This window comes from Acanthaster planci, linkage group LG11, assembly GCF_054643075.1.
Source record: "Acanthaster planci isolate LZ-2023a linkage group LG11, COTS_SCS, whole genome shotgun sequence".
In the NCBI taxonomy this organism is placed as follows: Eukaryota; Metazoa; Echinodermata; class Asteroidea; order Valvatida; family Acanthasteridae; genus Acanthaster; species Acanthaster planci.
The window spans coordinates 15,586,614-15,603,133 of NC_141787.1; the positions used below are offsets into that span (position 1 = coordinate 15,586,614).

At 45.6% G+C, this 16,520-nt stretch overlaps 1 protein-coding gene across 1 annotated transcript in view; it reads left to right on the plus strand.

Annotated features, from left to right (window-relative positions):
• Positions 1 to 16,520, plus strand: part of nup214 (nucleoporin 214) — a 34,309-nt gene that overhangs the window by 3,651 nt on the left and 14,138 nt on the right. Inside the window, exons 6-25 of the mRNA XM_087143106.1 lie at positions 68 to 266; positions 767 to 895; positions 2,443 to 2,540; positions 3,127 to 3,224; positions 3,537 to 3,733; positions 3,892 to 4,041; positions 4,334 to 4,394; positions 5,026 to 5,395; positions 5,775 to 5,985; positions 6,222 to 6,952; positions 7,069 to 7,218; positions 7,696 to 7,964; positions 8,942 to 9,118; positions 10,772 to 10,851; positions 11,156 to 11,233; positions 12,206 to 12,499; positions 13,562 to 13,856; positions 14,465 to 14,564; positions 14,685 to 15,333; positions 16,138 to 16,458. Coding sequence (XP_086999232.1) covers positions 68 to 266; positions 767 to 895; positions 2,443 to 2,540; positions 3,127 to 3,224; positions 3,537 to 3,733; positions 3,892 to 4,041; positions 4,334 to 4,394; positions 5,026 to 5,395; positions 5,775 to 5,985; positions 6,222 to 6,952; positions 7,069 to 7,218; positions 7,696 to 7,964; positions 8,942 to 9,118; positions 10,772 to 10,851; positions 11,156 to 11,233; positions 12,206 to 12,499; positions 13,562 to 13,856; positions 14,465 to 14,564; positions 14,685 to 15,333; positions 16,138 to 16,458 — 4,657 coding nt within the window. The remainder of the gene's footprint in view (positions 1 to 67; positions 267 to 766; positions 896 to 2,442; positions 2,541 to 3,126; positions 3,225 to 3,536; positions 3,734 to 3,891; positions 4,042 to 4,333; positions 4,395 to 5,025; positions 5,396 to 5,774; positions 5,986 to 6,221; positions 6,953 to 7,068; positions 7,219 to 7,695; positions 7,965 to 8,941; positions 9,119 to 10,771; positions 10,852 to 11,155; positions 11,234 to 12,205; positions 12,500 to 13,561; positions 13,857 to 14,464; positions 14,565 to 14,684; positions 15,334 to 16,137; positions 16,459 to 16,520) is intronic.

A 16,520-nucleotide genomic window follows, 5' to 3' on the forward strand; every position in this document is an offset into this window, starting at 1 on the left:
GTTAATAGGTTGTCAGTCTGTGCATGAATATAAACCACTCCCATTTTTACCATATTTGGTGTTGCAGAGCATCAATGCCTCGCCCTTTGCTGTAGCAACCCTGTCCAAGGAGTCTGACTGCCAGTTAGTCAACCTTCTCTGGAACCCCAGCAACCCGACCCTCTTTGCTACGTGCCTCTCTGACGGCAGCATGGCATTATGGGATTGCTCAGAAGACAACATTAGAATGTTGGCACAACTGCCCCGTGACGTAGAACCCACAGCAAGTACGTTTTAGTGGTTTTTGCATTCATAGTCATTCCTGTCTGCCTCAAAATTTGTTTACTTTTCTGGGAGGAATTTTACTTTTTTCAGGGTATTACAGTCAAATCTGAAAAGACCTCGAAATTGTAACTTGTACATCTTGTAAGATCTGACTGGAGCCTTTATTCATCTGTCCATGACCTTAAAAAATTAGAAAGAAATTATGGTTCCTTTACATCAACAAATTACCCTTGACACAAAGTTTAAGCTTCATGATTAGAGAATTTTGTCGCTGAGTAAAGAGCTTGTATATGGCAGAATATTTGTTATTTGTTGAATTTTCTTGTGCACTTGGCCATGTTATGATGGAAACAAAATGACCAGAATTAAATTGGCCCTTCAAGCTTTTCTGTTTTCTATACTCGTATGTCCACTCCTATTCTGAATTTTTGAAATTGTATATAAAGCAATGCGGTTCTCACCTCATGGTGGAGTTATCTTGCCTCATTCTTCGCTCATGCAGTTTGCTGGAGCCCCAAGGGCAAACAGATTGTAGTGGGGACCTCCTCAGGGAAACTGATTCAGTACAATCACAAGCTGGAGCAAAAGAAGATGATACCCCCTGCCGACTTCTCCGAAGAGCCAATCAAAGGTTGGTCCGTTTGGATGCAAATTTCTCCTGGTCCCTCCAGTGGACTCGTCAAAAGTGTTGAGCATTGCAAGTAATTCTTTCACCAAGGAGGTGATATTACAAGTGTGGCCTGAAATGTGAAAGGTGGAATTGTTTAGAAGTGAGGGACTTTGATTTCTTGATGCCGAAGAGTAAGAGACTTCAGCGGTATATGACTTTGGGACATGAGGGTTCGTTACAAGAAATGCTTGTGTCAATTACAAACTGGAGTTGTGAAAGTTTGTAGAAGATGGTAGGACTGATTCAAATGCCCCCCTGTTGTATTAAAGTTGTTCTTAAGGTGCTTGATAGAGCAAACACCACTAGTCGAAGTATACCAAGCACGGTTCCTACGGCCTGGAAAAGTCATGAAATTTTGTAAAAATGACTAAAGTCATGGAAAAGTCATGGAATTTTGTAAAAATGACTAAAGTCATGGAAAAGTCATGGAATTTTGTAAAAATGACTAAAGTCATGGAAAAGTCATGGAATTTTGTAAAAATGACTAAAGTCATGGAAAAGTCCCGGAATTTTTCAAACATTGTGTGTGATTTCTGTGTTCAGAAATAAGTGCATAAAATGTGCGATTGTATTCGCAAGTTAAAAGGCCGCAAAGTCCAAGAAATTGCATTATTGGATCATGGATTTTCATGGATTCATGGATTTGGTCATCGAAAAGTCATGGAATTTAGTTGTCCTTGAGGTGCAGGAACCCTGCAAGACTAATTGAATGTAGTTCACCTGAAAACAATCAGTTTGACCACCCCTTGAAAATTTGACCTTACCATATTTATTTTTTAAATTTATTGAGGCAAAAGTAAACAAGGAAACAAAAGCATCAATTAGAGACACATACGTACATCCAAAATACATAAATTACAAAGCCAGGGATAAACCGAAAAGATGCTAATAATGTGGCTTATTTCCATCGTAGCTTGTTTCCATTGCGGCTTATTGCCGTCATGGCTTATTTCCATCATGGCTTATTTCCATCATGGCTTATTTCCATCGTGGCTTATTTCCATCAGGGTTTATTTCCGTCATGGCATTTTCCATCAAGGCTTATTTCCATCATGGCTTATTTCCATCATGGCATTTTCCATCATGGCTTATTTCCATCATGGCATTTTCCATCATGGCTTATTTCCATCAGGGCTTATTTCCATCATGGCTTATTTCCATCATGGCTTATTTCCATCATGGCTTATTTCCATCATGGCCTATTTCCATCGTGGCTTATTTCCATCATGGCATTTTCCATCATGGCATTTTCCATCGTGGCTTATTTCCATCGTGGCTTATTTCCATCAGGGCTTATTTCCATCGTGGCTGTTTTCCTTCGGGGTCCATACAATACTGCAAAGTGACAGTTTTCAACTTTTGTCTTCCACTGCACAAGCAGAGTTCCCACTGCAGACATCCAGGACACTTGGAGCTTTTCAGCTCAGCGGTCAGACCGTTTTTGTTCAAGATTGTAATTTCCTGAGTCTGTTCAGCAGGATTGGTTTTTTTTCTGGTTTGTGTTTCAGTGGTAGACATCCTGTGGCTGTCAACCTACATGTTTGCCGTGGCCTATATAGATGTTGAGGAAACACTCCAACCCAATCTCGCCATTGTCAGTGCACCCGTGAGTGTCGCAGGGTTTTGCTATTGTGTATTGAACCTTTGGAATTGGGGGAAGGCTCTGTTACAATTTGAATAGATATCTTAATTTTCACAGTTGTAATTAGAGTCGCATAAACTTAAAATTGTCATTTCTTGAAATTTAAGTAACCATTTGCAGGTATATTCATTCATGTAATAGCCAACCAGACACTAACATCTATTCTCTCCTGTACTTTTATGATGAATCATGATAATTGGTCTTGGTAAATGCTTTTGGACAGGAGTATCATTAAGACTCCTTTGATGCAATGAGTATTGCTTACGGCTTGGAAACTCAACCCCAATTGCCAATTTAAGCTAAGAAGTTGCTTTGCCCCAAGCACACGGTTGGAGTTCATAGAGCTGCCGAGTCCAGGAATTTGCTCAGCAGCAAAACCTTTTGCTTCGTAAAAACAAATGGCACATAAGCAAATTGTCAGATATCTTTGATTGATCGTTACCAGTTTCCAACAAGTTATCCATTTTGACCAGACTCCAGCTCAGGAAATTGCTGTGGAAGATTTGCGTCTTGCAGCTTGGTAACACAGGTTTCATATTGTCCATCGCAGAAAGATGGCCAGCCCACCTACACCAACTTTGAAGACATCTGCTACGGCAGCAGTGAATTAAGGAATACCCATTACCAATTGGTTCATCTGGATAAATGGTAATCTTGATAATTGCTAAGTTTTGTTTTTTAGCCTGTTTGCAGATGGACTTTCAAAACAGCAAAAAAAGTCTGGTTTTGTCACTCAGAATTTGCCATTATGTGTCGCTGTTTGTTGCTTGTAATCTTGTTACATTGTCCCACTGTTTTTTGACTACTCGAGTTAAGTTGACGGTGTCTGATACTTTGTAGTCTAATCGTTTTCTCTCCACTCGTAGCAGCAGCGGAAAGTTTTTTTTTTAGTTCATCAGTCGGTGTTTATGGGACCTCATAGTTGCTGCTGATGGGAGCCCACATTATTTTTGTCAACAGGGGTTTCATCCTCGCCACATCCAGCAACTCAATGGAAGCAGCCGTGATTGGCCACTCGCTGGAGGACAAAGCCTCGTGGGAAATTTGGACATTGGACGACGCAGCGCGCATCGAGATGCCCCTGAGTGAGGAGAGTGAGGACACATTCCCCATGGGTTTGGCACTGGACTTGTCAAGCGAGTCAGACATCGTCGTAGGTGAGTTGTTACGTAATCCATCCACACCCCCCCACCTTCACCCCTTCCACCAAAAACCAATTCTCATCAAAGGGTGGGCATTTTGGCATATCATGTTAATGCTTGCCCAATAATTTGTGAAACAGTGACAAGTTGGGATCGTCCAATTTTTTTTGTAGGAAAGGAGACATACCACTGCCCTCCTGTTGTAATGGTACTGTCCACTGAGGGGTTGCTGTGCCCCTTTTATGTGCTGAATTCTGATGCAACAGAGCCCATCACACACAAGGCCGAACCATTGCCTCTTGAGGGGGAGAGAGTTGCCAAAGGTAAGCTATTACAATAACCCCCAAATATCAGCATACTGGCTATTCCATAAGTGCTGTCAAGATAAATCCATATTTTTATTCCAACGTTCAACCTTAAAAATATTGTACATTTCACTTAATGCTGCCTTTTTCTTCAGAGATAACAAATACGAGAACTGTAATTAAAAAAAGGAATCAAACGATAACCGTGGTTGTCATTTTGAACTTAACACAGGAATATGTAATGCCCACATCTGTGCCATCCATTCCTAACTGCTCAGTGATTGTGTTGTTTCTTTCTTGCACTTTTCAGGTAGAGCTGAGCCCGGTCAGACCCAAACTACCAAGCCTCCAGTGGCCGTAGACACATCAAAGTAAGGACAGCAATGGCGGTGCGGCATGTCTCAAACCTAAGGGGCAATCCTTGCGTTTCTCTAAAGCAAATACAAATTTCTCACCTTGAACGCCTTGATATATCCAGCAAGAAATGAGACCAAGGGGTACCCCCCAAAATGTTCAGTCGCTTATACACATTCTAGACTATTGTTATCTAAGACATCCCCCCCCCTAGATGTCTGAAAAGAATTCCTCAGATTCCAGTGAAACAATGACCAACACAAAGCAGGGGGGGTTCTCTCCGTCTCATATCGTGCTTCATATGAGCCTTGATACACTGTTATCCCGACAAAACATTGTCTAAATTATGGACTTGCTTTTACAAACCTGTACATTTTCTTTAAGTTATCCATTCAATAGAGCTGCATAGCCACAGTGGTCCTTTTGGGTTCTATTGTGATTTTTAAAATAATTTTCCCGGGTGGAAAAAGGTTCCGGGTGTAGTCTTATGTTGCCCACAATTTTGAACCCCTTGGTTTCAAAATCTATATACAGCACAGAACTCCTGTCTAAGAGGCTCTCTAGTTTTGGGGTAGTGTTGAGCACTTTTTTTCATAAGTTGTGCTTTTCAAATCATTCTAAAACCACCTGATTTATGTATCTGACCAGGCCAACTGCCCCTCCTCCAATTCACAAGTCTTCTAGCACGGGTAGTTTCTCCTGGGGTTCATCGTCCTCCTCATCCACTCCCTCCAGTCTCGGATCAGCCGCCACCGGCACGTCCAATCGCAGCACCAGTTTCTTGTTCACCAATACCAAGGCCCTCGATTCCAGCGGTCAGTTTGGCAAAGCCAGTTCGGCAGCTAGCTCCAGCATTGAGACTACCACCTTTACCTTCAGCGGCAAACCTGTGGACATGAGGAACGGAAGTGCGCCAAAGCAGGATGCCCCTTCTTCCTTACCCCCGAAAGCATCCCCCGTGAGCACCTCCCTGGCCCAATCAACCCCTTTCCAGGGAGCTTCACCATTCCCATTCAAGGTATGTCTCCACTCCTCTGAAAACAGCCAACCCTTGGTGCAAAAACCTCACCATTAAAACTTTGAAATGGCATTTCTACTTTGCATTAGTGTCAATTTGTTTCAGTCTAGTTGAGTAAAACACAACTGTTTTCTTAACGAGACAAACATTATCTCCGGTTTCCATCTAACAGAACTAATTTCATTCATAACTTAATCCACGTCTGTTTTATGAGGCTATGGCAAGCAGTAATACACAAGCTTATGAGAGTCACTAGCCAGTGGCTAGCCTCAGTCATGTAATTAGGACTTGGGCTTAGATCCACTCAGCTAATGAATGTGTACACCCTCAGCAGGAGTTCCATGAATTTGGATTTCTTCATCATCGCAATTACAACCAGGTACCTGGAGTCCAACATGTGACAGCAAGAGGTCTACCAGTCGATCAGGTGGCCTCAATCCAGACGACCACCCAGTCGAGGTTTGTGAGCCAGGAGACCCCGGATGCTGCACCCTCAGTGTCTGGTGCCCCGATTCACCCTGCCTCGCCGTCTGCATTTGCTACCTCTCACCAGAAGACTGCTTTGGAGACTTCAAGCACCATGGGAAGTGGTCAGTGTCTTTTTCTTTCTTTTGTGCCTCAGTTAGTGTGAATGATGATTTTTCTTCTGCGTCTTTCTGTCTGTCTTGAGACCTGCAAAGGTTGCTAGTCCATTGATTCACCAGTCTGACATTTTTAGGTCTGACATTTTTGGGGAAAAGTGTTGTAGAAGAATAACTAACAACGCATTTCCATGCCATTTGTTTCTCTAACGGTAACTTTGTCCATATCTTGTTATCCTTTGTAGGTTCCCAACAGCAGGTTATCCAGACATCTGCTGTGGGGAAAGCTTCATCCAGCCTTATCTTCCCCCCTGCTCAAACTGCCTCTCCCCACAGGGCAGCACCACCCAACCAGGTCGCCCCAGGGGGTGCTAGCATTGTCCCCAACCAATTCACCCCAAGGGGTGCAAGCCTTGTCCCCAGCCAGGTCGCCCCAGGGGGCTCCGGCGTCATCCCCAACCAAGTCGCCCCAAGGGGTACCAGCGTCATCCCCAACCGAGTTGCCCCAGGGAGTGCCAGCCCCGTCCCCAACCAAGTCGCCCCAGGGGATGCCAGCGTCATCCCCAACCGAGTGGCCCCAGGGAATGCCAGCGTCATCCCCAACCAAATCGCCCCAAGGGGTACCAGCATTATCCCCAACCGAGTTGCCCCAGGGAGTGCCAGCCCCGTCCCCAACCAAGTCGCCCCAGGGAATGCCAGCGTCATCCCCAACCAAGTCGCCCCAAGTGTGGTGCCCAACCGCCCTGCCCTGCAGTCGACTCTGCCAAATCAGTTTGTGGCCTTGAGCACTCTATCTAAACCCCCTCCCCCAGTTTATGGTGCCAGTCTGCCTCAGCAGCAGGCTGTGCCGGACTTTCGACCTCCTCCCACTGTGCAAGCCCCATCTACTGTGGCTGCTGGAGTCAAACCCAGTGGGCGTGTTTCCATACAAGTAACTCCAGTGGAGGAAGCATATCTCTCCAACATAAACGCAGAGGTATAAGTTTGAAAATTTCAAGTTTTCAATTTTTATTTTGCATTTTGCAGCAGTCAATACTATTTCTTTATTCTACTTGCTAAGTGGAAATATCGACATAACGTTACCGCCCCTAGATTGAGTATTTCAAGAAGGAGTTGGAAGAGCTGCAGAACCACACAAAGAGGGCGCACTTCGAGGTCGGAGAGCGCTCAGAGCAAGAAACCATCAAGAAGAACGCCGATGAATTAGTGAAGTTCAGAGCCGAAGTCCTGACTGTAACCAAGGTAATCACTGCAGATATTTTGTCAACCTTCTCGTCATGCAGGCACTCCGCCTTGCCACCTTCCAAAGGACCCTGTTTATGACCAGTATACTACACCCCTGCTTATCAAACCCTAACCTTAACCCAAACTTGAGGCATCCAGCACATAACCAAGCTAGGAATGTTCCTGTTGTGCACCATCCTGGCCTGACGTTGTGGATGATGACATTCCACAAAACTGTACACATATCTATGGATGGTGTGCAACATTGTCCACATGTGTCATGAACAAGCCAGTTCGGTATTTCAACAGCGCATGCTCAGTATGAGGCTATTTGGGAAAAACTAAGCATTCGTGACACAATCTGTCCTAGTTTTGAAGAAGTGAAGTAGTTTTGATAAAACATCTTCCTCGGGGACACCCATGATTTTGAATTTGTTTTTAATATAAAAAACCCAACAGGCGTGTTCCAAGTAATTATCGTCTTGTTCCTCATAGTCTCACAATGAGGAAATCCATGAATTGAAGGGCAAGCTCCTGGCTACTTTTGCTCAACTTGAAGATGCTCGCACTCTGAGACAGCGCAATACCGACCCCCGCTACTTGCACCTGCTGCGCTTACGAGGACTGGACCCACAGACAGCCAAAAAACTGCGCAACATACACAGCAACTTCCATTACCTGGACACTGGACTGGCAGACGTAAACGGATGCCTTGATGCACAGTGGGAGGAGTTCCATCAACGGAAGAGCCACAGGGAAGGGAGGTAGGTGCTGATAGATACAGAACTCATTGGTTTACAGTGGGAGGAATCCCATGTATGGAACAGCCACAGGGAAGGGAAGTAGGTGCTGATAGATACAGAACTCATTGGTTTACAGTGGGAGGAATCCCATATGTGGAACAGCCACAAGGAAGGGAGGTAGGTGCTGATAGATACAGAACTCATTGGTTTACAGTGGGAGGAATCCCATATATGGAACAGCCACAGGGAAGGGAAGTAGGTGCTGATAGATACAGAACTCATTGGTTTACAGTGGGAGGAATCCCATGTATGGAACAGCCACAGGGAAGGGAAGTAGGTGCTGATAGATACAGAACTCATTGGTTTACAGTGGGAGGAATCCCATATGTGGAACAGCCACAAGGAAGGGAGGTAGGTGCTGATAGATACAGAACTCATTGGTTTACAGTGGGAGGAATCCCATATATGGAACAGCCACAGGGAAGGGAAGTAGGTGCTGATAGATACAGAACTCATTGGTTTACAGTGGGAGGAATCCCTTATATGGAACAGCCACAGGGAAGGGAAGTAGTCCCCAGTTGGATGAGTTCCATCCTTGGAAGAGCCACCCTTTGCTTACAAAAACTGCTGCAGGAAAATTGTGTAATTTCATTTTAGGGGAAGAATTTTAGGGAAGAATCACTTATTGTCTGACACCTCAAAATATTTGACAAAGGGAAAACTTGAGGATAACACAGTCCCACTTTAAATCAATTTTTATCCTTTAGTGCTATTCACCTTCCATGTTAGGGATATTTTTCAAAGTAGCATCCATATGACACGTTACCTTATGTGAGGTTTTTTACACTTGGTTGTAATGCTGACTTATGGTATCTCTGTTTGCTGAGAACTCCGTTCTCCTGAAGTTAACCTTTACTTAAAGAAATAGCTTGGAGGGTTTTGATATTGTGATGAGGTACTGATTTTTTTTTTTCTTCCTATGGTTTGGCGTAACACAGGAAGCTCGGTACCCCGACCATGGACACCATCTACCAGACCCTCAGCCACCACTTCAACTTCTTGATCTCTCAGCGAGGCAAGCTGGAGGAGTTGAGACAGAAACTGATACAAGCCAGACGCTACGACATCACCGAGGCACCGTGGGAGAAAGGAATGCTGGCTTCCCCTCCGGACAGGTAAGACCTCAAAGACGAGATTCTCAAAGAGACAGAAACTGATACAAGCCAGACGCTACGACATCACCGAGGCACCGTGGGAGAAAGGAATGCTGGCTTCCCCTCCGGACAGGTAAGACCTCAAAGACGAGATTCTCAAAGAGACAGAAACTGATACAAGCCAGACGCTACGACATCACCGAGGCACCGTGGGAGAAAGGAATGCTGGCTTCCCCTCCGGACAGGTAAGACCTCAAAGACGAGATTCTCAAAGAGACAGAAACTGATACAAGCCAGACGCTACGACATCACCGAGGCACCGTAGGAGAAAGGAATGCTGGCTTCCCCTCCGGACAGGTAAGACCTCAAAGACGAGATTCTCAAAGAGACAGAAACTGATACAAGCCAGACGCTACGACATCACCGAGGCACCGTGGGAGAAAGGAATGCTGGCTTCCCCTCCGGACAGGTAAGACCTCAAAGACGAGATTCTCAAAGAGACAGAAACTGATACAAGCCAGACGCTACGACATCACCGAGGCACCGTGGGAGAAAGGAATGCTGGCTTCCCCTCCGGACAGGTAAGACCTCAAAGACGAGATTCTCAAAGAGACAGAAACTGATACAAGCCAGACGCTACGACATCACCGAGGCACCGTGGGAGAAAAGAATGCTGGCTTCCCCTCCGGACAGGTAAGACCTCAAAGACGAGATTCTCAAAGAGACAGAAACTGATACAAGCCAGACGCTGCGACATCACCGAGGCACCGTGGGAGAAAGGAATGCTGGCTTCCCCTCTGGACAGGTAAGACCTCAAAGACGAGATTCTCAAAGAGACAGAAACTGATACAAGCCAGACGCTACGACATCACCGAGGCACCGTGGGAGAAAGGAATGCTGGCTTCCCCTCCGGACAGGTAAGACCTCAAAGACGAGATTCTCAAAGAGACAGAAACTGATACAAGCCAGACGCTACGACATCACCGAGGCACCGTGGGAGAAAGGAATGCTGGCTTCCCCTCCGGACAGGTAAGACCTCAAAGACGAGATTCTCAAAGAGACAGAAACTGATACAAGCCAGACGCTACGACATCACCGAGGCACCGTGGGAGAAAGGAATGCTGGCTTCCCCTCCGGACAGGTAAGACCTCAAAGACGAGATTCTCAAAGAGAAAGAGAAATCTGCAGAATATTGAGTCTTGAAATCCCCGCGTCTCAAAATGAGATGTTGTAAAAGTATGCATAGGATCAAGGTAGGTGTGTTTCTCTGTTGTGACTGGTCTGGCCAGGTTGTCGGCGATTGGAAAAAAACAGATGCAAATGATGCGTAATGGTTGAGTGGATCTTGCGTTTCACTTGTCAATACGGGTGATTCACAATAGTGCGCCACCAAGAGTTTGCAACGCGTTGGCCAATCATAAGGCGCGAAATTTGTTGACCCTCTCCAAATGTGTATTGGGTTGACAAATTTTGCACATTGTGATTGGCCAACGCGCTGCAAACTCCTGGTGGCGCACTATTGTAATGTCATGTAATGTCAGCATGAGTCGAGTTCAATCATATTTTGTATGTGTCTTCTGAGCCTATTTCAGTCCTGTTGAGGTTTGCGTACTCTGTAGAGACGGTCAGAGAAAAGGGTTCATGTACATTTGGATGGATTATTTTCCCTTGCAGGTCTGGTGACTTGACTTCTCTTGCTGCTAAATTGTCAAGTACTCAGATCACATCACCTGCCAAGGCCAGAAGCACACCGGGTAAGGAAAAATCAATGTTTTCAGTTAAACACAGACTTTTCTCTTGAAGTTTTCAAACATATTGTAAATTTGGGCTTGACACAAGACTACTTGAAGGCCTTTATTTTGGTCTGTATTAACAAGACAAGTTGATAAACGTCAGCATTGATAATTTGTGTTACTCCATTCTTGTAAGTTGCTTTACTTTGAATGATCTGAAATTCTCACCAAAACATTTTTTGGTGTTGTTAGGCCAAAACATGATCTCTATCAAGGCAAATAATTTTAGTTGTCAATAACCAAAATTCTTGGTTTGATATCCCAGTCTCCAGCAAGAAACAAGCTCAGTTGAGGAAGGCCCTGTCCAGAAGAGCAACTACCCCAAGACGCACTGCTTCCAAAGGTATGGTACCAAATACCAAATTCCTCTACCATGATGTTCCTCCACCCCCAAATCCCCGAAAGTCTCGAGCTTTAGTTTGGACCTGTCTAGGATCAAGCTTCCTACTAACCTGCTTGGGGGCCATCTTAACTGTGATCGGGCAACCTACATTTGTACCGTTATCTGAAGGGTTGAAAAGTTGACCGTCCCTTCAGCCTCCAACAACAGACTTGCATACTCAGCCTATACTCAGCCAATCCCCAGGCACGCGGCCTGTTGTAGTCATGAGCGCTCTGTGGCTGGACCATTGGAACATTGTAAATTGTGCAGGTGTGGTGAGAAATATTTGTTTACTATGCAAATGACTTGGAGGGACCAGCTTTTGTAGCAGTTGGGCTGCATTTCAAAAGTTAGCTAATATTTCTTACTGTATCTTACCTTAACCACTTCCTGCCGGGGATTCAGGATCGGATTCAGGCGTGGCCGGGGTCTCCAAACTCGGACAAAGGGAACAGGGCCTTGTAACAAAAGACTGACCAGGCTGCTGGGCATTACCAACATTTTTTCACTCTCAAAAGTGGAGATAATCCAGCCTTGTTTTGAAACAGTATACCACGGTTTAGGGCATTTAGAGCGAGCGGATTACCGCCGGGGACAAAAGCGCTCCACCACCGCAGCGATGAGCCACATTGCACCACTGCATGCTAATCTGGCCCCTATTGAAAAGAGGTCAGCAGCACACCCAGCCAGGTTCGTGAACAAAAGAAAGTTAAATAATTAACAATCTGAGCTCTTTTTACAAGGCTGCAGGCCTTGCTGAAATACTCAGGCGTCAATAGATTTTGTCAGGCTAGAGGGGCCACCAGACAGACCTTCATGTGTTTCTAAGTGTTGCTTGATAACTCCCCCCGGCAGGAAGTGGTTAAAGTTGGTCAAAAATAACACCACAAACAAGTGGTTTATAAAAGCTTCTCGGACTTGTATTCTCCTTAGTCGACCTGTCAGGACTGACATCCCCAGCTCTGAGCCACAGCTCCCAAGAGAATCTCTCCCCAGCCCTCACCAGCCGTCGCCTCCGCTACCCAGACGAGGAACCCAGGCAGCCGCAGCCAGCTCGCAGAGAGGCCATCGATGTCTCGGATGTCCCGGACTTCAGGATACCGTCAAGCTTCGGTCAGACCAAGCCCGGCGGTGGTCTTGTGCCACTGGTGGGTGTGGCTGGACAGCGATTCCTGGGGGCGGAAGCAACGAGTGACAGTATGAAAGAGACAAGACAGCTCACTGCGGGTAAGCACTCATTGACAATCTGTAAGAGACTATATGCACAAGTCGGCTATCTTGAGTTGAAAGTGAGTTAACTTTTCATTTTGAAAACTTGATAGTAAAATAACAGCGACAAAATGAAAGTTCAAAACAAATTCGTCTCATTTTTTTGTCAAAAAATTTTAAATTTGTGATCAATTACATCAAAATGTTCAAGCCACCTTTAAAAAAAACTGAAAGTGAGGTGTGAAATAGTCTGACACCATCGCATTTAACAGATAATCTTAAATTTGATAGATTCCGGGAACAAGATAAAACATGGTTTCCCCATAATATGGTCTTTTGGCCAGTTTGTGTCTTATTGCGGTAAGTTTTTGTAGTCCCATGACAACGTCATGTTTTGATTTGTTGGATGTTCCAGTTAACCTTAGACAGTAGCACAGAAACCAACTCTGTCGTCACTGGTGCCCATCATCTCTATTAAAAAGTCATGGTAAAATATCTTGCTCAAGGACATAAGAAGTTCGCCGGTCTTTTACCATTCTTAAACCATCATTCTTATGATGGTGACATCAACACTACACGGTCTTTACAAGTGAAGTCCACCGTGAGTCGTGTTTGTTGCTGAAGCAGACTTGAATGATAAAATTGGGATGACAGAGTTGGTTTCTGTGCTACTGTCTAAGGTTAACTGGAACATCCAACAAATCAAAACATGACGTTGTCATGGGACTACAAAAACTTACCGCAATAAGACACAAACTGGCCAAAAGACCATATTATGGGGAAACCATGTTTTATCTTGTTCCCTGAATGCTTTGCAGATATAGTGCGCCTTATAAAAATGCTTTATTATTATTGTATTATTATTATTATTATTACTATTATTATTATTATTAAATTTGTGATGTCTGGGTACAATTCACTTCCCCAATATTTTGCAGCAAGTGGGGAGTGACCGCAGTTGAACTGATGGTACACCGTTTCCGATCACGGCAGGTCTTTTTTTCGACAAATGAGCGGAAATGCAACAGTGAAAAATAGTTGCAAGATTATCCTTTCTGATAGCTATGTTCACCATTTCAGCTGCAACTCCTGCACCACCGTCAACCTACCCAGAGCCCACCCCCTCATCCTCCACCCAAGCTTTGCCTGTGGCCACCACCTCCCCGTCTAGTTTCACCCATTCTGGGCGCGGCACCGTCATCTGGGGTTCCCAGACCACCCCAACAAAGACTCAACCTTCAACAAGAGCTCCACCCAACAGTGCAGTGCTGAGGAAGGTGGTAGAGAAACCGCCCGATCTGCCTCCGGTTGTGAACATCAAAAACTTTTCTCAGACCACCAAACCTCCTCCAGTGACCTTTGCACCTGTTAACAGGTAATTATGGCAGTTGAAGAGTTACTGGCAGGTTGACTGATTGTTTGTGTGGAAGGTTGAGTGACCGCCTGGTTTACTGGATTGTTGATTATGGAATAATGCCAGACTAACAGGCAAATTGCTGGCTACTGAGCTGACATTTTTTCATCAGAGTGGTTGACTGAGTTTCACTCTCCTGTTGATTAAAAACTGGGTGGTTAGTTGGCTGACTAGCTGGTTAGTTTACTTTTTTGCCAGCTCGTAAGCTGCCTAGTTGGCTGACTAGCTTGTAGGTTAGCTGGTCAGCTGTCTGGCTGACTGGCTGGCGAGCTGATAGTTGACTAATTGTTTGACTAGCTGGCTGACTTAATGACCGACTGACTGATTGACTGGCTGGTTTGCAGGCTGGCTGGCAAACTCAACTAGCTAGTTAGCTACCTGACAGTCTTACTAACTACCTTCTTGCAGACTTGCTGATTGGCCAGCTGATTGGCTAGCTGATTGGCTAGCTGATTGGCTAGCTGATTGGCTAGCTGATTGGCTAGCTGATTGGCTAACATGATGTTGTTTAACTTTGACACTTATGTCAAGGCAGTTATTTCTATTTTTTTTCATTCAATCACATGTAGTTCTGTGGATGCAGGCACAGCCAAGGTTGTCAACCAAGTCCTAGCTGAGGTGGCAAAGACCAGTGGTTACTCCCAGCCCGAAGCAAGCGCAGACAGCTCGGTCAGTTCTTTAAGAAATTTCTCTCTTTATCTCATCTACCCATTGATGGTATCAATCTCGATTAATCACTCTACGTGAAAATGAAAAATATTTTCTTTCCAAATATTTTCTTTCTTACAGAAAATTCAGGACAGAAAGATCAGTTTCTCAGATGAGCCTCCCCCTTTCGTCCAACCTTTCCCGCCGTCCAAACCGGCCTTAGATAAAACCGCAGGCAGTGGAGCTGTTGGATTCAATTCGGGTTCCACCAAGCCCCCTGCAGTGCAATCACTGCCTGCCAGCATGTCTGTTACCCCACCTGCTGCCACCACATCCACTCTGGCATTCAGTGGGTCTTCCACTGCTCCAGGTCCGACGTTTAGCGGCTCAGTATTTGGAGCCAAAAAGGAAGACTCTTCGACCTCTGCAGCCAGCGCAACGCAACAGGGCTTTTCTGGCTTGTCTTTTGGCAGTGGGTTTGGATCAGCCAGGGCGAACACCCCCAGTTCAACCGTGCCGACAGCAACATCCGCCTTGCCGACTTCGGCCACCACGGCTGCCTCCAAGCCGATGTTTGGGGGAGCAGGTTTTGTAGCTTCTGCATCTAGCACCCCTACAAGTTTGACCTTGTCTCTGGCAACTCCTCAGCAGAGCCCAGCTGCGTCCAGCATCAGGGAATCAGCAGGAGCATCGGCAACCAACATCCCCGGAGTGAAGCCTAGTTTGTTTGACTTCAAGGATCAGAAGTCTGCAGCAAGCACCAGCACTCCTGGAGGGTTCTTCGTTGCTTGTAAGTTTCATCACTTACAAAGCGTCCTCAGCCTCTACAATCTGTCTATCACGGATAGAATGACCTTTAACCACTACCAGCCGGGGACTCCGAAATCGGAGCCGTATGGTTTATATGTGTGGCCGAGGTCTCTGAACTCGGACAAAGGAAACAGGGCCCTGTAACAAAAGACCGTACTCCGAACAAAAGACCAGGCTGCTGGGCATGACCGGCATTTTTCACTCTCAAAAGTGGTGATAATCCAGTGTTATTTTGAAACCGTATACCAGGGTTTGGGGCATTTAGAGCAAGCGGATTACCACCGGGGACAAAAGCTCTCCACCACCGCAGCGATGAGCCACACAGCACCGCTGCATGCTAATCTGGCCCCTATTGAAAAGAGGTCAGCCGTGCACTGAGCCAGGTTCGTTAACAAAAGACAGTTGTATAACACCGCACAATCTGGGCTCTGTTTACAAGGCTGCAGGCCTGGCTGAAATATTCGGGCGTCAATGAAGGTCACCTGTCAACTTAGAGTAGTGCCTAAAGATTACTCCGTGCGGCTATAAACGACTGTTAAATGGAATGATGAATTGTTGAAGGATTTTGAAAACGGAAAAAATGATAGTCATGCCGGCCCAGCATCCTCAACGTTGAAAAATGCCCCGGCCCGAAGTGGTTAACATCCTCCTTTAACTTCCTCTGGCTAGTCACATTTCAACAAAGTATAGCCATCTTATAAAGTTACAAATGTTGTTCTTGTGTTGCTCAGTTAGTGAATATCCATATTTAAATATTTTATCATAAATGAACCAATGCCCGCAGCAACCAGTTCTGTGAAAGAATCAATTCCAGTGCAAAAGGAGACAACAGCTTTACCCACAACCACAGTCTCCTCGACCGAAGCCACGACTACCAAACCGACAGCCAGTCCCAATGTCAGCGTCAAGGCTATCCCCAAGACTGCACCACCAGCTCAGCCTGTCCAGCCCAGCCAGCCAGCCACTGCTACAGTCACCTCCGCACCGACTAGCACCAGCGGAGCCAGCGTCAAGCCGTTTCCCAGGATGAGTTTGCAACCTGCCACTAGCACGGCCCCGGGAAGGCTAAAACAGCTCCTTGTTGGAGAAGACGAAGCCGGTACAGGTTGGTTCAAAGCCACTTTCCACGATGTGTGATTTTCATGGACCTAAATTTTGAATTAACCC